Here is a 23,960-nt window from a genome sequence, read left to right on the forward strand (position 1 = left end):
CTGATTTTATAACTGCAGCTCCTGGTTCCAAGTTAATAGCATGATCACAGTCTCTTGTAGGAGGAAGGCCCATAGGTTCTTGGAAGATATCCTGGAACTCGTCCACCAGTTTAGAAATTTCATGTTTTTGGTCTGGTTGGATATCTTGCTTTAGTTGAACAGGTTGCATCCACATTAGAGCTCCAGAGAGCATGTTGTCCAAGATGTGTTCCATGTCCTGTAGTACAGGCGTGCATGGCTTGTTGGGTAACCACTCATCCACAAATGTGATAGGTTGTCCATGCTTACTTTGGATTGTCAATTCTCTTTTTGGCAGGTCAAAGGTTATTGGACTATGGGTGTACAGCCAGTCAGCTCCCAATGTCATGTCATACCAAGTGAGCTTCAGAATTCTGAAGTCAGAAACAAACTGATTTCCCTGAATTTTGTAAGTGTGTTCTTGCAAGAAAAGAAAAATCACTATCAATCTTCCCTCCATTAGCAACTGTGACTTGGACCTTGGGACAGGTGTTATTGTGCCTTTGGCTTGTAGGGCTAGTTCTGGAGACAAGAAGGTGGTGGTGCTTCCACTGTCAACCAGTGCTAGGGCAACAATATCTCCAATGTGCACTTGTAAAGAGAATGTTTGTTTGGTTTTGGTATCAGGGATACCAGTAGCAGCATGCATAGAAAGCAACAGCTCTTGACTATCCAATTGTTCAGCTTCTTTGTCAGATTCTATGTCTTCAGCTTCTAGGATGTAGATAACATCAGGTGTTGGTTGTTTTGTTCCTGTAAAGCATGAATTTGAGCTTTTTGGGACAATTTGCAGACTTGTTTGTGCCCAGGAAACCAGGTGTCTCTCTCGCTAGCCCACAACTCCTTTTCTAGCTTGCTTACAACGCCCCAAGTACTCGTAGCTCGGCCTCGAGCACTCACAGTTCAGGCTAACAATGTTGTACTACTGAGACTCTTCATAGGGAGGTGGCCTTGTTCCCACAAGGGGAGGTAGGTGGAGCTAAGTTCTACGGGGAAAAGTTCTATTCTAAGCTAATCCTAGAGAGGAGGTGGTGGAAGAGTATTTCTAGTCTCTCTCAGGATGGGTTAAGTTAGAAGGTAAAAGGGGAAAGATATATGGGCCTTTGACCCTCTCAGTGCGCAGACAGGAGAGCCTGGATGTGGAACCAACCAGTTTATGAAGGAGAGAAGTGGCCATGTGTAAGTACATCTAGTGCTATCCCTTGTTGGTTTTGGAGTATTGAAGAGAAACGTGGTTGAGGAACTAATGTGTTTGTGAGAGTACACATGATAACACAGAGAGAAGTCCATGGAGATTTGGTTTAACCGTTGAAGGCGACCCCTAAAAATGTCCGAAGACATTGGTGGTGCGTGAAGCTAATCGCTTGAAGACAAACGAACACAAAGACTTAGTCTTTTGGTAGTTGTTTCTTCTTTCTTGAGTCATAGGGACCATCGACTATTAAGTGAGGTCAAGGTGAACGACGTCAGATACTAACGTGATGCTCAACCCAAATACCTACGTCTTCCAGTGAAGACAATGAGAGAAACCTCTTCCAGAGTTGGTTGAGTCAGCTTTGCTTGGAGCCCAAGTAAAGCTGCCGCATGTGTTTGAAATCCAACCTTTGGGACACATGTCAATTGGCCACTGACCCAGGGTCAGTTCGGTCATATCATGTCGGGTTGCCCTGGCTATAAATAGCCCACCCCCTCCACCATAAGTTGGGGGCTGCTCCGAGTTATTGCATGCCTTCCGTCGTTTTAGAGCAACCCACCTCGAAGATATTGAGAGAGATATCCTGTGAGGATAAACCCAAACACCTAGAGCTTGAGTGTTTGAGCATCACTGAAGTAATTTTGTTCTGAGTGAGCCGAAGACTTATTACACTTGAAGACTATGATCTTCTAAACGGTTAGGCGTCATGGTCTGAGCATCCAAGAGTCATTGTGGATTGTCGGATGACCAAGTTTGTGAAGGTTTCATAAGTCTATCTTGAAAACTTACCAAAGTGATTGGGCGAGGTCTAATTAATCTTAGCTCAAGGGGAACAAGGTGAAGACACGGTCTTCTGAGTTCAATCTCAGCCTCCCTAACCAGACATACAACTGTCATAACAGCTGGAACTGGTCTAACAAATCGATTGTCTTCATCGAGCAACTGCTTCTATCCCTTCACTCCTTTACATACATTTTTGTATTGTGACGCCTTTGCTTGCTCGACTGCGCGTGAAGACATTTGCGAAGACATTTATCCGTTTATCTATTTGTCTTCGTGGTGCCTGTGTTTATCTTCGACGCAGCCCTGTATGTATGATTTGTATGCTTGCCATATCTGTTAGTTCTCTCTATGTTGCATGCCTTGCGTAGTTCCTTGATCCATTATCCTTGTTAGATCCTGATTCACTTCTGCTTACTTCGAAGACATTGACTGTTTGGAAGCTTTTCATAAAAATCGCTTATTCATCCTTCCTCTAGTCAATAACTAGCACTTTCACCATGCTGCATTAATATGTGGTCCACCACTTTATTAGATCCTTCTTGGTTATAGTGATTTCTGAGATGGTTCTAGGGTATCTCCAACAATGTCATGTCATTGTTAGTTAGCTTTTGCCACATCACCTAAATCCTATATGGAGGGGAGTAATAGTTAGGAGAGAGATGGTTCATTGTTGGTATAACTTCATACCATCGTTACAGCCAAGGCAAAAGTAGAGAGAAGAAGATAACATGTAAGAACAAAAATAATATAAAATATATAAGTATGTGTTAGTGTTACATACTCCTACAAGCTATTGGAGTAGAATATATTTGTAATGTTGGTTGATGATGTGGATGTCTATACATACATGCTTATATAGAAACTATTGGAGATGCCCTAAACTGAAAAGGGAGTATTCATCTTGTTTCAGCCACTCAAGCAACTTAAAGAAAATGCTAATGTTGTTTTCTGCATGTATGTTATCCAGATTGCCTATTTGCTAAGAAGGTCTGGAATGCACAAGATGCTGGTGCCTCAGCAGTACTTGTAGTTGATGACAAAGATGAGCCACTGATAACAATGGACTTACTTCAGGAAGATGACGAGGCTGCAAAATATATACAAAACATATCCATTCCTTCTGCTTTAATTGATAAAAAATTCGGAGAACAGTTGAAGAAGGCTGTTAAAGATGGTGAAATGGTAAATGTGAATCTTGATTGGAGGGAGGCTGTCCCACATCCTGATAACCGAGTTGAGTATGAGTTGTGGACAAATAGCAATGATGAATGTGGGCCTAAATGTGATATGCTTATGCATTTTCTGAAGGAATTTAAGGGAGCTGCACAGTTACTTGAAAAAGGTGGTTATAGTCAGTTCACACCCCATTATATTACTTGGTATTGCCCTCAAGCATTTGTTGTCAGCAAACAATGCAAGTCCCAGTGTATAAATCATGGAAGGTATTGTGCACCTGATCCAGAACAAGATTTTAGTACTGGCTATGATGGAAAAGATGTTGTTGTAGAGAACTTGAGACAGCTTTGTGTGTTTAATGTTGCAAATGTGATAAAAAAACCATGGATCTGGTGGGATTATGTGACTGATTTTCACATAAGGTGCCCAATGAAGGACAAGAAGTATAACAAAAAGTGCGCAGAAACAGTCATTAAATCACTAGGTTGGCTCCTCTTTTCTTTCTGAGACTTACCTTCACTAAGCAATAAGCATGTTTATTGTGATTAGTTGTGCTTATTTTATTACAGTTAACATACTAACAGATTCATGTTTTTAAAGAATGTACATAAGTTCGTATGCATTTGAATTCACATGCGTATGTACATAATTTGTAGAAATGTGGCATTGTATGACATCAGGCACCTTGCTGATAGTTAAAATGGCATCATTAATTTAAGCATGAAGGCAATAGTCATTTTACACTTCAACAGGTTTGGAAGTGAAGAAGATTGATAAGTGCATGGGAGATCCAAATGATGATTCTGACCACCCGTTGCTTAAAATGGAGCAGGACTCTCAGGTGAACTGACCTTATAGAATCAGTGAAGTGAAATTTATAAATAAAACTGAAACACTGTAGATTATTACCAATGCAATTTATCAACTTAAATACACTTTTGTATCTTGGGGTTTAATATGATCTATGATGTTAGATAGATTGGGAAAGGGTCAAGAGGAGATGTTACCATATTGCCTACTCTTGTTGTAAACAATCGACAATATCGAGGTAAATGTTCCACAAATCTAATGTAAGGATGTAACCGAATCACACCTGCTCTAGCTGATTTTAGTCTTGAAAAGAACAGGACAGTTAGGAAGGAAAGCTGTCCTCAAAGCTATTTGTGCTGGCTTTGAGGAAACTACTGAGCCAAATGTTTGTCTGAGTGATGGTAAGGACAAGACATTACACCTTTCCTTATGTACCCGTGTTTATTAAAATATAGAGTGCTAATCCTGAGTTGTTTTAACAGACATGGAAACAAACGAGTGTCTGAGCGATAATGGAGGTTGTTGGCAAGACAAAGCTGCTAATGTAACAGCTTGTAGGGTATGAATGAATATTGAATAGGCTGATGATTTTCACTGGACATCACAGTCTTATGTTCTTAACCATTCTCTGGTTTTCTTAATTTGCTGTGATCAACACTTGTCCAGGACACTTTTCGCGGCAGAGTGTGTGAATGCCCCACATTCAATGGCGTGCAATTTAAAGGAGATGGCTACAACAACTGTGAACGTAATATTCTTTTTGGCTATCTTTACAGCTTCTGTACATTAATGACTGTTGAAACAATTATCTTCCAGCTAGTAATTTACAGTTCCTTTTTAACATTGCTTGCGTCAGTAAGGGGCTAGTAGTGAAACCATGACTGATCAACATTTTATTGAAGTAAGTTTTGTTGTTAAAATTTGCTATATCAACAAAAACAACAATAAAGCCTTTAGTCCCAAACAAGTTGGGGTAGGTTAGAGGTGAAACCCATAAGATCTCGCGACCAACTCATGGTTCTGGCACATGGATAGCAAGCTTTCACGCACCCCTGTCCATGGCTAGTTCTTTGGTGATACTCCAGCCTTCAAATCTCTCTTTACAGACTCGTCCCTGTCAAATTCGGTCTACCCCGACCTCTCTTTACATTAACAACACGCTTTAGTCGTTCACTATGCACCGGGGTTTCTGGAGGTCTGCGCTGTATATGCCCAAACCATCCCAGATGATGTTGAACAAGCTTCTCTTCAATTGGTGCTACCCCAACTCTATCTCGTATATCATCATTCTGGACTCGGTCCTTCATTCTGTGACGACACATCCATCTCAACATGTGCATGTCCGCCACACCCAATTGTTGAACATGTCACCTTTTAGTCAGCCAACACACAGTGCCATACAACATTGCGGGTCGAATCGCCGTCCTATAGAACGTGCCTTGTAACTTTTGTGGTACTCTCTTGTCGCAGAGAATGCCAGAAGCTTGGCGCCACTAAATCTATCCAGCTTTGACTCGATGGTTCACATTTTACCAATATCCCCATCCTTCTACAACATTGACCCCAAGCATTGAAAGGTGTCCTTCTGAGGCACCACCTGCCCATCAAGGCTAACCCCCCGCCTCCTCGTGCCTAGTAGTACTGAAACCGCACCTCATTTACTTGGTTTTTTTTGAAAGGAATAACATATATTCCACCTAAACTTGGTGCGCCATCTCAGTGGCCACCATCACCAAAACAAAGTCAGGGGCCTCATCAGCCCAAATAGTCAGGGGCACATCGGCACCCAAAGCATACTGCGTGAGCATGCGCAATTTTATTACATTCCCGTCGCCTGAAGTTAAACTCAAAAGAATGAAACGATGCATGGCACAAGCTTCTAGCCTCTCTAATTAGGACGCCCAGTTCAGCAGCGTCGTAGTCCCGACCCTTTAGTGCGGTGGTCATGGTAAGACAGTCCGATTCAAAAATGACGCGCTGCACTCCTAGATCAGATGCTCCTTCAATTGCTTTCAGACATCCCAAACACTCAGCTTGGAAAGCGCTTTGGACATGCTCCAGCTTGCCTACAGCCGCAGCCAAGAAGACTCCATGTTCATCCCTTGCAACAAAACCCCAGGCTCCTGACTCATTCTCCTTTCTAAAAGCTGCGTCCACGTTGAATTTGACGATACCTGGATCTGGGGGAAACCACACATGGTGCACATCTGGTTGTAGTGTTGGCTGGCTTCGTAAATCTTCAAACTCTGTCACATGCTTAGTAATGAACATGCTCATCTCACCTGTCGATCGCTGTTTCTGTCCAGCATTGACCTTGTTCCTCGAAGTCCACCAGTCCCAAAGGAGCACCACAATTCGGAGCTTCTTGTTCGAAGGTAGCATACAGACTTGTCGAACCATCTCATGTGAGTCCACGCACTCACAAAACGACGAACGCACATCCTCCAAGTTTTGTTCCCTCCACACTCCTTTTACTTTCTTACACTTCAGGAATAAATGCCCGCCGTCTTTGTCAAGTCGGGAACACATGATGCAACGCGTGTCCAGGTCAATATGCTTCCTCTTTATGTCCAGCAAGGTTGGGAGGCTGTTATGAGCTAGACGCCAAAGAAACATTCTTACCTTTCCTGGGAGCTCTAGCTGCCAAATATGCTTCCATTTTTCATTCACCGCAATACTACCACTGGAAGTCCCAACATTTTGGTGATTTTTTGCTTCTCTGATGCTCACACCAAGGTGGTAAGCAGATTTTACAGAGAAAACTCCCCTCTTATCATAATGCCACGAAAGAAAATCCTCCATATCCGGCTTTAGGGGTATAGCAAGAATTACCCTTGCATCCTCTGGGTCAAACAAATCCACAACTAATTCCTCATCCCAAGACTCCGTAATCGGGTTTACCAGTTCATGCACCTTGGTGATGATGGATTGCCCTGTTGTGCCATGGGTCTCTCCTAGTATATCCCCTCGGGAGCCATGCATCAGTCCAGACATTTACACATTTACCGTCGCCAATGCGCCAAATAATGCCTTCTTTAAGCAGGTCCCGGCCTCGGAGGATGGTGCGCCACGTATACGACATACCCTCTTGTTCTATTGCCTCCAGGATTAAGCAATCAGGATGGTACTTTGCTTTCGAAACTACGGCACAAAGCAAATCCGGTTGTTGGACGAATCTCCAACTCTGTCATGCGAGCATAGCCATGTTAAAGATATGGAGGTCCCGGAATCCCACTCCACCTTCCCTTTTTGATTTCATCAACTTTTCACGGCTAATCCAGTGACACTTATGTTGTCCATCCTGTTGGCTCCACCAGTACTAGCAAATCATAGCACTAATCTCATCACACAAACTTTTTGTAAGGTCAAAGCATGACATTGCATATGTGGGAATAGCCTGGGCTACTGCCTTTATCAGGGTCTCCTTCCCGACCTTTGATAGTAGTTTTTCAATCCACCCTTGAATCTCCTCCAAATACTTTCCTTGTTGTATTCGAACTCCTTTCTTTTTCCTAATCCCAGATGCACCGGTAGCCCTAGGTACCGCTCGTTCTTTGATTCAGCAGGAATGCCCAGCACATGGAGTACCTGTTGTTTGTTGTTACTGTTGGTCTTTTTGCTAAAAAAAGCAGAGGATTTATCCCTGTTGATTTTCTGTCCAGACTACTCATACAGAGCAAGTATTTCTTGTAACTTGGATGCTCTAGCAGCTGTTGCTTTCATCACAATCAATGAATCATCAGCGAAGAATAGGTGGTTTATGCTCGGGGCGCTCGGACAAACCTGAACACCCTCAATAGATCGATCCAACTCTGCTCGTTGTAAGAGAATGGAAAAAGCTTCGACACATATGATGAACAAGTATGGCGCAACCCTCGTTGTGGAAGAATAACCTCAGTTAGCTTCTTGTTGTATTTCACACGATATGTAACAGAACGGACATATTTCATAATTAGACTCACCCAGGCAGGAGCGAAACCCATTGTATGCATCATCCTCTCTGGAAAATCCCATTCGACCTGGTCATACGCCTTGCTCATGTCAAGTTTCACCGCGACAAGACCTTGCCTGCCCCCCTTCTTCCTATGCATCAGGTGTGTAATCTCATAGGCAAGAAGGATATTGTCCGTAATCATTCGGCCGGGGACGAAAGCTGATTGGGTTGGTGAGATCCATTCCGGAAGAATCACCTTCAAACGGTTCGCAAGAACTTTAGAAATGAGCTTGTATAGAACATTACAGAGGCTGATTGGTCGGTATTGTGTGAGAGATTCAGGCTTCTTTACCTTAGGTATCATCACAATGGTTGTTTAATTCCATCCCATAGGAATCTCACCACCATTAAGCACCTGAAGGACCTCCTCAACTTTTGGTCCAAATTTGTGCCAAAACTTCTTATAAAAAATGGCCGGCATCACATCCGGTCTTGGCGCCTTGAGATCACCGATAGTATCAAGCGCCTTCCTGCCCCCCCCCCCCCCCCCCCCCCCCCCCGTGAACGGTTTGGTAAGGGCATCATTCATCTCCGGGGTGACCGATTTGGGAACATGCCCAAAAATATCATCATTTAGAGGACCTGTAGAAGATACGAACAAACTTTTGTAGTAGTTAGTAATAAAAGGCCCTATCTCCTCCTCCCTCTCCACCACGCCTCCATCCTCCTTCAACCTTGTGATCGTATTTATCCTTCTCTCCGAAGCTTGGGCATGGAAGAATTTCGTGTTGCGATCTCCTTGTTTTAGCCAATTCACATGTGCACGCTGCTGCCAATAAACATTGTACTGATCCTCCAGCCGGCTGAGTTTATATCGAAGTAAATGCTCTTTTGCAACATGCGTTTGATCGAGAGCTCCCCTCCTACACCGTTCCAACTCACGTTTCACCTTTTTAATTCTATGCTTAAGCTCTCCCAGAACCTCCCTATCCCACTTCACCAAGCTCGACGCCACCCGCCTTACTGCCTCCCCCACCGATCCACTCCCCTCAGCAAAAGTTTCATTCCATGCCTTCTCTACCACCTCCTCACACCCTTCCTCCTGCAGCCAGCGAGCCTCAAAACGGAAACACCTCGGAGCATCATTGCTATCCATATGTGAACTTTGTCCATTAAGGACGGCAATAATGGGCCGATCATCAGAATGTCTTGGATCTCCATTCATTATTGTACGCAGCGGGAACATGCATCTCCAAGATACATTCGCAATCCCCCTGTCTAACCGCTCACGGGTGTATCCATGTGCATCGCGCCAGTTATTGCTCCAGGTGAAAGGATCACCCACAAAACCCAAGTCCTCCAATTCACAATATTCTAGCATTTTCGAAAAGCCTCCATGCACCCCTGGGCCCGAGCCAGTCCTCCCTCCTCCCCGTAAAGAGGATTTCATTGAAGTCACCCAAACATAGCCATGGCAGATTTGATTGGCCATGCATCATCTGAAGTAGCCTCCAAGTATTCTCCTTCTCCCCTACCTTTGATTCACCATACACACCTGTTAACCTCCACTTACTCCCATCCTCTTCCACCACATCAACATCAATATGATACCTTCCCTTCCATCTCAAGCTCACATCCACCCCCTTCTCCAGAACAAAGCCAACCCGCCACAACGCCCTACACAATTCTTCGCCACCATGTTCACCATATTCATACGCCACCCAAGAAAGTCCAATTCGTTCTCCGACATCTTCGTTTTTGAGAGGAACAAGATGTCACGCTCTTCCGCCCTTTGGAGTTCCAGAAGGCTACGAACTGCCGATGGGTTCCCAAGCCCCTGGCAGTTCCATGCAATTACCTTCATTGCTTCTCGCAGGGCTGTTCCGACAGCCCTGCCTCATTCGTGTGTGCTACCCCTGCCACGGTCTTCCTCCTCTTCCGATCTCCCTCTCCCCTTCGCCACACTCCATGTTATCCCCTCCTTGTTTTGTGCCCACGGTGACACCCAATTTTGTACTGTCTCCTTTCTTTCCTCCCCGACCACGCCTATGGAATTTTGCACCTCCTTTGTCCCCCGAATTGTCATTCCCCTCCGCCTTCTCTGTTTTATCATCCTTTGAAATGTGTGAAGCTCTTTCCTTTTCCTGATCTCCACCATCACCAATAGATGGTTGCGCCAATGGCACGAGCACCTTCATAAACTCAGAGATCTCCATATCATCCCTTTGCTGATCCGCACTTGTTTTTGTTTCATTAAAGGTGAGCTGCCTTCGGCTCTCATTTTCCTTCTCCTTATCTCTCCCTTGTTGTTCATCTTCTCCCCCTTGACATGTTTCATTTTGTTTATTGAGTGGGCTGGTAACCTCTTGATCATGAGTCTCTTTCCCTGCCAACTTGTGACCCGTATCTGGTTTGTTCTTTTTCCAGCTGTCGCTATCACTACCCAGCCGACCTTTCGAGTTCCCCCAACTGATATTCCTTTCGCTACCATAGCTTCTACCTGAGAAAGGGTGACGTCCCTCATTCCAATTGCCCCTGCTTGTATCACTGTTGGATCTTGGTATATATGCCTTTAACCACGGTCCAAACTGTTTTTCTTCCCCCTTGTCCAATCTGATGGAACACTCCTTTTCCACATGGTCGAGTAACCCACATGTGTAACAAAAGTCCGGCAAGAATTCATACTCAAAACGTCGCCACTTCTCCTGTTCCTTTCTCTTCTTCTCTTCCGCGGTAAGATTGCTCTTCCCGTTTTCTTTTTCATCCTCATTGTCCAGTACAAAACCTTGCATAATTGGCTTCGAGATATCTAACCGAACTTTAGTCCCGAGGAATCTGCCCACCCCCATACCATCTGGGCCTGCATAGACCTCTATAGATTCCCCAATTATGTCTCCGATAGCCAGACCCGTGTCCCTGCACATCATGCCCAGGGGGAGGTCAAAAACCCGGACCCAGACCGGAATCATACTGAAATCATAACACTTAACACTTTTGCTTGGGTCAAAGTCTTCCTACCACTAGCAGAGATTTTCCAAACATCCAAGGACCATCATCAAGAGCCTTCCTCTTTCCCGTTTGCTGATGGAAAGTGAACATGAACACATTATCACCAAGATCCTTACATCCAACCCCTCTCAAATGGCACCAGACTTTCCCTAGCGCATTCGCCATGCCCTTCGCCAAGGCCGGTTTGTCCGACAGGAGCTTTGCCAGCGCCTTCGGCTCACCTACACCACCCTTGCCTCCTTCACTCAATTCGATTTTCCTCCCTTTTCTTTCCAAATCGGACAGCTTCAGCCCCTTCATCAATCCTTCCACACGCTCCATCACCTACCGTCGCCGTGCCTCGGATGCACCCCGCCAGCTGAGAGGGGGGACGGCCTGCGGCCGCTGCAAATGGGTGGGTGGGGAGTGGGGGCGGCAGTCGCTGCAGATGGGGGTGGGGGGGTGGGTGGGGGGCGCATCCGCTGCAGATTTGTGGGGGGGGGGGCTAACGCTCGCGAGGCTGGAGAAGGACAGCGGCGAGCTACCAGAACGGTGGCGGACTACCCGTGCGGCGGAGGGAAAAAACGGAGTCGCCCCTCAATCGCCGCAGATACCTAGCCGTCACACAGTGGGGCGGACCTCATTTACTTGGTTTTAGTTCTACCAAGCCTAAAACCTTTCGATTCCAAGGTTTGTCTCCATAGCTCTAACTTCCTATTGACCCCGTGCGACTATCATCGACTAGCACCAGATCATCGGCAAAGAGCATACACCATAGGATATCTCCTTGTATATACTAAAGTTAAGTTGTTTAAGAAATACATGTATACAATAACAAACCCTTTCAATCCCAAACAAGTTGGGTAGGCTAGAGTTGAAACCCATAAGATCTCGAAACCTAGTTATGATTCTCGCCCGTGGAAAAACCAAGGCGATCAACAGGCGGAAGTGGACGAGGACGCAAGCCATAGGTAAGCTGTGAGGAGGACGACACATCAGTTGACACATCCACATTACGTGAACGACGAGTAAAGTACTGAGGAAAAGACGGGAGAATACGAGGAAGAATCTCTGGAATAGGCGAGGCTGACGGAGAAGACACCGGGGATGAAGGTGCAGAATCCTATGATAAGTGTGGTGTGGAAATAATGGGAGATAATGGCGTCGAATCTGTAACAGTCGGAGAAGCAGGGACAGCAGGACGGATCGACAAAGGCTCAACGGGAGTGATAGATGTGTCAGGAAAAGTGAGGAAAGATATATCCTCCACTACAAAGGTCGGGGAAGATGGACGCGGATAGAAGGGATGAGACTCATCAAAAAGTCACATCGCGAGAAATACGCATCCGATGACCGACGGGATCCCAACAACGATATCCCTTATGCTCATCGCTATAACCTAAGAAGACACTCAACTGACTGAGCGGATAGTTTGGTGCGTTCACGAGGAGCAAGAAGAACATAGCAAACACAACCAAACAAACGAAGCGTCGAGTAATTGGGAGAACGATCAAAAAGACGCTCGAAAGGAACGCCACCCTTCAAAGCAGTGGATGGCTGAAGGTTGATGAGATAGGTGGAAGTGGAGACAGCCTTAGCCCAAAAGTGAGGCGGAAGAGAGGCAACGATCATCATTGCACGAGCCGTCTCAAGAAGATGACGATGCTTGCGCTCAGCCACGCCATTCTGATTATGAACACCAGGACAAGAGAATTGAGCAAGAGTACCCTGCTCAGCGAGAAATCCACGTAACATCTTGGAGATATACTCTCCAACAGAGTCAGCACGGAACACACGAATAGGCATAGAAAACTGAGTGTGAACCATGGCGGCAAAACACTTATAGATAGATAAGACCTCACTACGAGAAGATATGAAATATATCCATGTGCGTCGAGAGAAATTATCTATAAAGAGAATATAATAGTGATGGCCTCCCTTCGAGGCATAGGGAGTTGGACCCCAAACATCATAGTGAACAATATCAGAAGGACGCCGAGACACAGTCTCGCTATGATGATAAGGTAACTGAACCTGTTTACTAAGCCGACAACCCTGACAGTCTAAAGACACAACGCCGGAGATGGATCTAAGAAGATCACGTCGAACTAAGGGTGAGAGACGAGAGCCACGTAAGAGACCCCGACGATGATGCCACTGCTCAAAAGAGCTGGTAGACAAGGCAACAGAGGTGGAGAGACTGGCGGCGGTGGCAGCGGATGGAAGGTCAAGCCAGTCAAGCTCCCAGAGACCCTGAGAGTCATGACGCCGGGGGCCAGCACCAAGAAGAGCACCTGTGTGACGGTCCAGAACGGAACATGAGTCAAAGTTGAGAATGACCCTACAACCAGAGTCAACAATCTGACCACCAGAAATGAGCTACATGATAAGCCGAGGAACATGAGCAACATCAGGAACATGAAAAGATGTAGTGCTAAGAGTGCCTTGGCTAGTAACCGGGAGAGGGGTACCATCAGCAGTAAGAACATGAACAGGAGACTCAAGGGGTCGAGTAGATGACATAGTGGATGAATCAGGAGTTATATGAAAAGATGCTCCAGTATCAAGAATCCATGGAGATGTGACTGCTTGTGTAGAAGGTGGTCTCTCAATGCCAGAAGAGTCCGTAGCAGAACCAACAGAAACTGTTGATGAAGAACCAGAAGATGAAGCTATTAGGCATCGAAATCGCACAATCTCCTGCTCAGTCAGGGGTGCAACTGAAGATGTCCATGTAGAGGCCCCTGACAACAGAGAGTCGGAGGCAATCAGCTGGGCGCGAAGTCGCGCAATCTCCTCCTCGGTGAAGTACACAGTTGAAGTAGGCGACGTAGGGGCATCGGGAGAGAAGCGGCCTCCACCACTTGTGGAAGCCGCGAAGTGTGCCGCGAAGTGTGGCGATGTAGCATGACTTGTATCGTCTGCAAAGGCCAGTGGTGAAGACGAGGCCAGATGCAGACAAGCACCAAGCGCCAAGGGAAGACGCGTGTGCGAAGCACAATCAATGGAGTCACATGCACCAGTACAACCAGTGAAAGTCGCGAGAGGTGTCGGAGAAGAGCGACATGCACCAGTGAAAGTCGTGAGTGGGGTCGATGTAGAGCGACAATCAGCATATGTGGAGCTCGCAGGATGAGCAACAATAGAGCTGCCAGCACAGCCTGTGAAAGACGTCGAAGAGGACGGCGGAACAGTTGAACAAGCATCAAGCGTCGAGGAACGACCCAGATGCGAGACGAAAGTAGTAAAGGAAACACCGTCAGGAGTCACCAGGCAACAAGGGACATGCAGACCCGACGGAGACATCTCTCTCTCTCTCTCTCTCTCTCTCTCTCTTTTACTCAGTTCGACGTGCACCTAACGGCCTTATCCAGAATCTACAGCGGCCAGGGCGCTCGATCCAGCAGTGGAATCCGCCGACAGCAGTTGTGGAATCCGGCGAGACATCGGCGTAATCTGGTGTGGACGACGGTGTGGCCACGAAAACCGGCGAGGGCGGCGGACTGGGGGCGGTGGGGCGACTGGAACCGGCGAGGATGATAGGCTGCTGACGGGATCCGGCACCGGCAGCAGACTGGGCGAGGGGATCCGGCACCGGCAGCGGACTGGGGCGAGGGGATCCGGCACCGGCAGCGGACTGGGGCGAGGGGATCCTGTGTGGGCGGCGGTGTGGGGCGACGGGAGCATGAGCTCAATCGAGACTAGCGACGGGATCTAGCAGCCAACAATCGAGCGAGGATTCCACCGGCGACCGGATCCAACCACGAGAGGGACTCGGGAGCAGCATACGACGACCTTCAGCTAGGAACAAAGGCAGCCGCGGAAGAGACAACGCCGACGGCGGCTGTGCAAGAGATTGGATCGGAAGGAGCGCGAGTTGCGCGTGCGAAAAAAAACCCTAAGGCTCTAATACCATGTTAGGAAATATGCAACTTGTATTCCCGTGAGGCCATAGGCCGGTATATATACATGTACAGGTGTGGAATATATGCAGGGAACCCCTTATACAATGGGATAAGTACAAAAGGTTACATGGCCATATTATATATACTCTAACAAACCATACGTGCAAGGGGAGCAGCAAGGCAGTGAGGCAAGAGTGCAGAGGGAGCAACAAGACAGTGAGACAAGCTCATCTAACACATGGGAGCTGCCCATTGCATTGCGAAAGGCTACATGTGAAGCGGCAAGAAAGGGTGAAATAGCAAGGAAGGCTCTACCGAAGGATGATGCTTGTGATGATCTTGATATTGGCAACTTTGTGTCTTATAAGGCTTTGTCACCCTCATATAAGGCGTCTGTTGCCTCCCTTCAAACTGTGTCAATTCCAAAGGATTGGAAGGCTGCAAAGCAAGATCCGAAGTGGCGTGAAGCGATGATAGAAGTGTTGGAAGCACTAAGGAAAAACAAGACATGGGTGCTAACCACATTGCCGGCACAAAAGAAAGCAGTGAGTTGTAAGTGGATCTATACAGTGAAGCAGAATCCTAAAGGGAAGGTGGAACGGTATAAGGCCATATTGGTCGCTAGAGGATATAGTCAAACTTATGGAATTTACTATGATGAGACGTTTGCTCCCGTGGCAAAGATGAATATAGTAAGGATATTGGTCTCCTGTGCTGCAAACTTCGGGTATAGAGCATTATCTCAAGGGTTGTGTGAGATGCTCTGGGTGAAGTACCTACTGAGCGAGTTGAAACTTCTAAGGAAGTCACCCTTGAAGGTGTGGTGTGACAATCAGTCAACTATAGCCATTGCTAATAACCTAGTTCAACATGATAGGACAAAGCATGTGGAAATTGATCGTTTCTTCATTAAGGAGAAACTTGATGCTGGGATCATGAGCCTTACTCACGTCAGCTCTGGGCAGCAGTTTGCAGATTGCTGGACAAAGGGACTAGGAACAAAGGACCCTAACTTGGCATGTGACAAGATGAGAATGATAGATATCTACCACCCATCTTGAGGGGGCGTTTTGAACCGGTGTGGGCCCAAGCCATCAGTCGTGTCACTTAGGGCCCAAGCCCATGAGGAGGAGCTGACCTAGAAGGGGCATCCAATCCTCCTGTTCCTAGACGAGCTGGCACACACACATACGACAATGCAATGGACAGGGTGAGCCCGTGATTCAACATCTTGTCATAGAGGATGTTAGATGCTTGTCGCGAGTTCATCCACCCCGTTTTGATTCTATGATAACATCCTCATCAATAGCACCTTTACTTTATAGCATTGATGTCAAGTATCGGAAGGTGTCCCTCTTAGGCACTATATGCCCCTCTAAAATAGTATCTCCTTCCTCGCACCTAACACCATTAAAGTAACACCTCATATACTCGGTTTGGCCCTACTAAGCCCTTGGACTCTATAAGTCTTGTCTCTTCAATTCGAATTTCCATTGACACCCAACCTAGTCTCGCCAACTATTACCACATCATCAGACCATACACCAGGGGATATCTCCTTGTGTATCCTCTCTGACCTTGTCCATCGCTAAGGCGAAAATGTATGGGCTGAAGGATAATCCTTGATGTAGTCCTTTAGTAATTAGGAAGGTAACAACCTCAGCCCAAAAGTGAGGCGGAAGAGAGGCGGCGATCATCATCACACGCGTCCTCCCAAGGAGGTGGCGATGCTTGCGCTCAGCCACACCATTCTGAGAATGAGCACCAGGGCAAGAGAACTTATTAAGAGTACCTTGCTCAGCAAGAAATCCTTGTAGCGCATGAGAGATATACTCACCGGGTGAATCTGCGCGAAAAACACGAATAGGAGGGGAAAACTGGGTATGAACCATGGCATCAATTTTTTTGTATATAGGTAAGACTTCACTACGAGAAGACATGAAATAGATCCAAGTGTGTCGAGAAAAATCGTCTATAAAGATAATATAGTAGGGATGACCCCCTTTCGAAGCGAAAGGAGCCGAATCCCAAACATCAGAGGGAACGAGATCAAAAGGATGCTTGGACACTGACTCACTGTGAGGGTAGGGCAGCTGAATGTGCTTACCTAGTCTACAACCCACACAATCCAATGAAGCGTTACCGAAGATAGACCCCAAACACCGCGATGAACCGAAGACGAGAGACGAGAACCACATAAATGGCCAAGACGATGATGCCACTCCTGAAAAGAGCTGGTAGATGCAGCTACAGGAGCTGCGAGACTGATGGCGGTGGCAGCGGAGGGAAGACGAAGCCAGTCAAGCTCCCAGAGACCATCAGAGCGTCGAGGGCCAGCACCAAGCAGAGCGCCCGTGCGACAATCCTGAACAGAACATGAATCAAAGTCGAGAATGACCCTACAACTAGAGTCAACAATCTGACCACCAGATATGAGCTGCATGGTAAGTCGAGGAACATGAGCGACAGAGGGAATATGAAATGAAGAATTGCTAAGAGTGCCTCTACTAGCTACAGGGAGGGGAGTGCCATCAGCCGTAAGAACACGAACTGGAGACTCGACAGGTCTAATGGAGGTCAAAGTGGACGAATCATAAGTCATATGCAAACACGCTCCAGTATCAAGAATCCATGGGGTTGTACCTGAATGAGTAGATGGTGGTTTCTCAGTGCCAGAAGAGTCAGCCAAAGAAACTGCATAACCTGTCAGTGAAGAATCCCAAGCATCAAGTAAGCATCACAGCTGCACAGTCTCACGCGAAGACAGGGACACGACCGAAGAGGGCGAGGTAGAAACACCTGCCGACGATGGGCAGTAGCCACCACTCGTGAAAGTTGCATGTAGAGTCGATCGAGAGTAGCGAGTCAACGTAGAACCGCACGTGGAAGCCACTGGGGGAGTCGACGTAGAGTGGCCTCCGTCACGCGCGAAAGCCGCAAGAGGAGTCGGCGTAGGGCGAGAATCACCAGATGCAGAAGTCGTGGGAAGAATTGTTGAAGAACGACCAACACGGGCCTGTAGAGGCGGTGTAGCTGTCGAAGGAGTCGACATAGAGTGGCCAGCAGCACCGACGAATGTTGCTAAAGGTGTTGAAGTAGAGCGAGAACCACCACCTCCAAGTGGGTGAGCACCAAGTACCGAGGGAAGGTGCATGTGTGAGATGGGATCAATGTACGGAATACCGTCGGAAAACACCGGGCAGCGAGGGAGAGGCATACTGTAAGAAAGCATTGTACAAAAGCAACAACATCAAAGCCTTTAGTCCCAAACAAGTTGGGGGTAGGCTAGAGGTGAAACCCATAAGATCTACGGACTCTTCCCATGTCGAGTTCGGTCTACCCCGACATCTCTTAACATTATCAGCATGCTTTAGTCGTCCGATATGCACTGGGGCTTCTAGAGGCCCGCGTTGAATATGCCCAAACCATCTCGGACGATGTTGGACAAGCTTCTCTTCAATATGCGCTACCCCAACTCTATTTAGTATATCATCATTCCAGATTCTCTTCAATTAGCCGTCTGCTATCTCGAAGAAAGCATTGTATTTTATTTTTATTTTTTTGCACTTTTTTGTTTGCAAAGTCCACCAGACAAGGCCCGATTCAGTCAACTGGAAGCTTATGCAAACACAGGACGGGCACATGAACCAGCCCACCAGGACCAACTGACTAGAGGCGCCACGACCTGGAGGAGGCGCCTGGCAGAGAAGTCATGACCTGGAGGAGGCGCCTGGCTGAGAAGCCACGACCTGGAGGAGACGTGCCAGCCAGACGGGATCTGAAGCCACCGGCCGACAGTGCCTCGATCTGGAGCGCGGAACAGTAGGATCGAGGGCGGCCGAATCGGGAGCGCGTCCCGACCTGGGATGCAATGGCGACGAGGTGTGCAGAGGACACCCACGACAGGAGCCGGCGGCGGATGTGCAGAGGACCACCACGTCTGGAGCGGGTGGCAGGGTGTGCAGAGGATGCCCATGCCCGGAGCCCGCGACGATGGAGATCAGGGAGTAGAGGCTAGCGGCCACGCCAGGGGCTCCTCACAGGCAGACGGGGGCGACGAAAATCAACTGGAGCAGAAGTCAGCGGCCACGACAGGGGTGGTGGACCGGTGGCTGCGCGAGCGGGAGGTGGGGATCAGCAGCCGGCGACGGGAATTGGTGGTTGAACATGGTCCTACAACTTTCGAAGCAGGAAGTGGACCGGCGGCTACGTCCCAATCTAGGCGAGACACAACCCGATCTATAGCAGCAGAAAACCAGAGAGGTGGTAGTTCTAGCTAGGACGATCGACAAAGAGAGCAACAGCGGTGCACGAGATTGGATCAGGAGGCGAGTTACGACACCAAAAAAATCTCTGAACCTAAGCTCATGATACCATGTTATGAGAACAACTTGTATTATTAGGTGGCCAAAGCCAACATATATACATGATGATGCCAAAAGGCTACAGGAGGATGCCAAGAGACTAGAATGCAAAAGGCTAAAAGACATCACTAATATACCTCTTAGGCACTATATGCCCCTCTAAACTAATATCTCCTTCCTCACACCTAACACCACTAAAGTCACACCTCATATACTCGGTTTGGTCCTACTAAGCCCTTGGACTTTGTAAGTCTTGTCTCCTCAATTCCAATTACCATTGACACCCAACCTAGTCTCGCCAACTATTACCACATCATCGGACCATACACCAGGGGACATCTTCTTGTGTATCCTCTCTGACGTTGTCCATTGCTAAGGCGGAAATGTATGGGCTCAAGGGTAATCCTTGATGTAGTCATTTAGTAATTAGGAAGGTATCGGTCTCACTATTGTTAGAGTTATAATATAAGTCATGTACCCTTTTGTATTTATCCCAATATATAAGGGGTTTCCTGCATATAGTCCATCACCTGTACATGTATATATACCGGCCTATGGCCTCATGGGAATACAAGTTGCTTATTCCTAACATGGTATTAGAGCTAAGTTAACTTCCGCACGCCGCAACTCGTGTGTTGACCCGCTCCTCCTCGTCATCCTCGTCGCCGGATCCCGTCCAGAACTGACTCTGCTCTCGCGGCGGTATCCAGCCGGTATCCAGCCTCTACTCCGTCTCGGATCGATCTCTGGGAAGGCCGGCTCTTTTTTTTAGCTTCTGGATCCAGACGGGAACCAGACAGAAATGCACCGACGGGATCGAGCGCCTCCTCCTACTGCCGCTCGCCAGATAGAGGCATCCCGATCGACGCTGTTCCCTCCTGTGGCTCGCCAGATCGAGCGGTTCCTCCCGTCGCTCGCCAGATCGAGGCAGCCCGATCGAGGCGGTTCCCTCCCGTGCCTCGCGAGATCGAGCGGCTCCCTCCGCGTCAGCCAGATCGAGCGGCGCCACCAGCCGCCGCCACCCCATCTCCCTTCCGCGAATCCGGATCGAGGGCGGCTCCAGATCAACACGCCGCCTTGCCTCGGATCCAGATCGACGAGGTTTCAGACGCAGCGGTGTTTCGTTGACTGCGCTTCCTAAAAAAAATGTCTGCTTCATCCGGCTACGTTGCTGTTCCTCGTTGTCTGGTGATCTTTGATGGCACTAATTACACCGAGTTCATTGGCTTCATGCGCATTCACATGCGTGGCATCCGCCTATGGGGTTTTCTTTCTAGCGAGGTCTGCTGTCCGCCATGTCCGGTTCCTCCCGTGGCTCCCACTCCGCCGACCCCACCGGCTCTTCCTGCGGATGCTTCTCAGGCCGCAAAGGATGCGGCTAAGCTTGCTGATGAGGCCGCTATCGGTGCTTATGATGAGAAGGCTTCGGCTTATGAGGAGGCTCTTCAGACGTATCATGGTGCTCTGTCTGCTTACACCCAGTGGCTTGATGATGATGCTCGTGCTGCAACTGTTCTCACTGCTAGTGTTCTACCTTAGTTTGCCTCTGAGTTTCTAGGCCTTCCTACTGTGTTTGAGATGTGGACTCGCCTTCGTCAGCGCTATGAGCCCTTGGGTGATGCCTTATACCTCTCTATGGTCCGTCAGGAGCATGTTCTTCAGTAGGGTGACTCTACCGTTGATGACTTATACGCACAGAGTTCTGCTATCTGGCGCCAGCTTGATTCTCTCCGCAGTGCTGGTTGTCGCACTTGCCCCTGTTGTCAGGCTGTCCAGCCCGATTTGGAGTTTCATCGCGTCTACGAGTTCCTGTCTCGGCTCCGTAAGGAGTTTGAGCCCCGACGTGCTCAGTTGTTTGCTCGTGGCCGTATTTCTCTCATGGAGGCGCTTTCTGAGATTCGTGCTGAGGAGACTCGCTTACGTGGTGCTGGTTTGTTGGAGGTTCCCTCGGTGCTCGCTGCTCGGTCTCCTTCTATGCTACCTGCTGCACCGACACCTTCTCGCTCGAGTGCTCCGCCGCTCTTGCCCACTCCTTTTGGAGTCTCAGGTCGCCCCCGTCCACATTGTGGCTACTGCAACAATGATGGTCATATTGAGTCCCACTGCTACCCGAAGAAGAAACACTTGCGCAAGGCGCGATCATCATCTACAGAGACTTCGTCATCTACCTCGACAGCTTCAGCCATCGCTTTGACTGAGCAGGATATTCTGAGACTTAAGCGTCTACTCGCTGCTTCAGGTTCTTCCTCGACGGGTACTGCTGGTTCTGTGACTGAGGCTTCCCGCACTGAGCAACCACCTTCTACACAGTCAGGTACATCCCCATGGGTTCTGGACTCTGGAGCTTCCTTTCATATGACTTCTAATTCTTCCACTCTGTCCTCTCTTCGATCGCTTGATTCTCCTGTTCATGTCCTCACCGCTGATGGTACTCCCGTTCCTGTCGTTAGTAGAGGCACTCTTACCACTCCTTATTCTATTCCTGATGTTGCTCATGTTCCTCGACTTACCATGAATCTGTTTTCCGCTGGTCAACTTGCTGATTCTGGTTGTCGTGTCATCCTTGACCTTGACTCTTGTTCTGTCCAGGACCGTCGCACGCACACTCTGGTTGGGGCTGGTCCTCGCCGCCGTGATTCTGAGGGTCTTTGGGAGTTGGACTGGCTTCATGTTCCTTCCGCTGCACACTCTATCGCCAGTTCTTCCGCTTTGGTCGCCTCGGCTACTGGTTCCTTCCAGCAGTGGCATCATTGACTTGGTCATCTGTGTGGTTCTCGTTTGTCGTCGTTAGTTCGTCGAGGTCTTCTGGGGTCTGTCTCAGGAGATGCCTCTTTAGAGTGTCAGGGTTGTCGTCTTGGCAAGCAGATTTAGTTACCATATCCACATAGTGAGTCAGTGTCTAAGCGTCCTTTTGATTTAGTTCATTCCGATGTATGGGGTCCGGCTCCCTTCGCTTCGAAAGGGGGTCATAAATACTATATTATTTTCATAGATGACTTCTCTCGTTACACATGGCTTTATTTCATGACTTCTCGTAGTGAGGTGTTGTCCATTTATAAGCGTTTTGCTGCCATGGTTAACACTCAGTTCTCTTCTCCAATTCGTGTGTTCCGTGCTGACTCCGCTGGCGAGTACATCTCTAAGATGTTGCGTGGTGTTCTTGCTGAGCAAGGGACTCTCTCAATTCTCTTGTCTTGGTGCTCACGCTCAGAATGGCGTGGCTGAGCGCAAGCATCGTCATCTTCTTGAGACGACTCGTGCATTGATGATTGCTGCCTCTCTCCCGCCTCATTTTTGGGCTGAGGCCGTCTCCACCTCCACCTATCTCATCAATTTCCAGCCTTCCGCTCCTCTACAGGGTGGTGTTCCTTTCGAGCGTCTTTTTGATCGTTCTCCTGATTATTCGATGCTTCGCTTGTTTGGTTGTGTTTGCTATGTTCTTCTTGCCCCCCGCGAACGCACCAAACTAACCCCTCAGTCTGTTGAGTGTGTCTTCTTAGGCTATAGTGATGAGCATAAGGGCTATCGTTGTTGGGATCCTATCGGTCGTCGGATGCGTATCTCTCGGGATGTGACTTTTGATGAGATTCGTCCCTTCTATCCACGCCCATCTTCCTCGACTTTTTCAGTGGAGGATATCTCTTTCCTCACTTTTCCTGACACACCTATCACACCCGTCGAGCCTGCCTCTTCGTTCTGCTCCCTCTGCTTCTCCACCTCCAGTCGATTTGTCGCCACCATCTTCCACGGTATCCTCGTCTAGCATGTCACCAGATTCTACACCTTCATCTCCGGTGACTTCTTCGTCGCCACTCCCCGATTCTATCTTGGTGATTCCTCCTTCCATTGTTCCATCTTTTCCTCAGTGTTACACTCGTCGTTCACGTTCTGTGGATGCCTCTGTGGATGTCTCGTCATCCTCGTCTCAGCCTACTTATGGCTTGCGTTCTCGTCCTCGTCCGCCTGTTGATTGCTTTGGATTTTCCACCGCTGGTGCTGCCGTTCTTGAGCAGACTACTTATCATCAGGCTGTTGTTCATCCTGAATGGCAGTTTGCGATGGCAGAGGAGATTGCTGCTCTTGAACGCACTGGTACGTGGGATCTTGTTTCCCTTCCTCCCAGAGTGCGTCCCATCACTTGTAAGTGGGTCTACAAGGTTAAGACTCGCTCCGACGGTTCTCTTGAGCGTCACAAAGCTCGTCTTGTGGCTCATGGTTTTCAGCAGGAGCATGGTCGTGATTATGACGAGACTTTTGCTCCTATGGCTCATATGACCACTGTTCGTACACTTCTTGCCGTGGCCTCTACACGCCACTGGTCTATCTCTCAGCTTGATGTTAAGAATGCTTTTCTTAATGGTGAGCTGCGTGAGGAGGTGTACATGCAGCCACCATCTGGGTATTCTGTTCCTGATGGCATGGTATGTCGTCTTCGTGGCTCTCTCTATGGCCTTAAGCAAGCCCACGCGCCTGGTTTGAGCGTTTTGCCTCTGTGGTGACTGCCGTTGGTTTTTCACCCAGTGTTCATGATCCAGCATTGTTTATTCACCTTTCTCCTCGTGGTCGGACTCTTCTTCTTCTCTATGTTGATGACATGGTCATCACTGGGATGACCCCGAGTATATTGCCTTTGTCAAGGCCCGCCTTAGTGAGCAGTTCCTTATGTCTGATCTTGGACCTCTTCGCTACTTTCTTGGGATTGAAGTCTCTTCTACCTCTGATGGCTTCTTTATATCCCAGGAAAAGTATATCTAGGATCTTCTTGCTCGTGCTGCTCTTACTGATGA

The 23,960-nt window shown here is 48.1% G+C and overlaps 1 protein-coding gene across 4 annotated transcripts in view; it reads left to right on the top strand.

Annotated features, from left to right (window-relative positions):
• The window catches only part of LOC123428477 (vacuolar-sorting receptor 1-like), a 62,589-nt gene that overhangs the window by 9,850 nt on the left and 28,779 nt on the right, over positions 1-23,960 (top strand). For 2 of the 4 annotated variants that reach the window (XM_045112713.1, XM_045112691.1), the window contains exons 2-7: positions 2,964-3,656; positions 3,925-4,013; positions 4,151-4,220; positions 4,285-4,383; positions 4,465-4,541; positions 4,649-4,730. In XM_045112713.1, the coding sequence (XP_044968648.1) occupies positions 2,964-3,656; positions 3,925-4,013; positions 4,151-4,220; positions 4,285-4,383; positions 4,465-4,541; positions 4,649-4,730 (1,110 nt within the window). The remainder of the gene's footprint in view (positions 1-2,963; positions 3,657-3,924; positions 4,014-4,150; positions 4,221-4,284; positions 4,384-4,464; positions 4,542-4,648; positions 4,731-23,960) is intronic. The other 2 variants (XM_045112705.1, XM_045112698.1) reach the window with 1 other exon arrangement.

Source organism: Hordeum vulgare, chromosome 1H (genome assembly GCF_904849725.1).
Source record: "Hordeum vulgare subsp. vulgare chromosome 1H, MorexV3_pseudomolecules_assembly, whole genome shotgun sequence".
Classification (NCBI taxonomy): Eukaryota; Viridiplantae; Streptophyta; class Magnoliopsida; order Poales; family Poaceae; genus Hordeum; species Hordeum vulgare.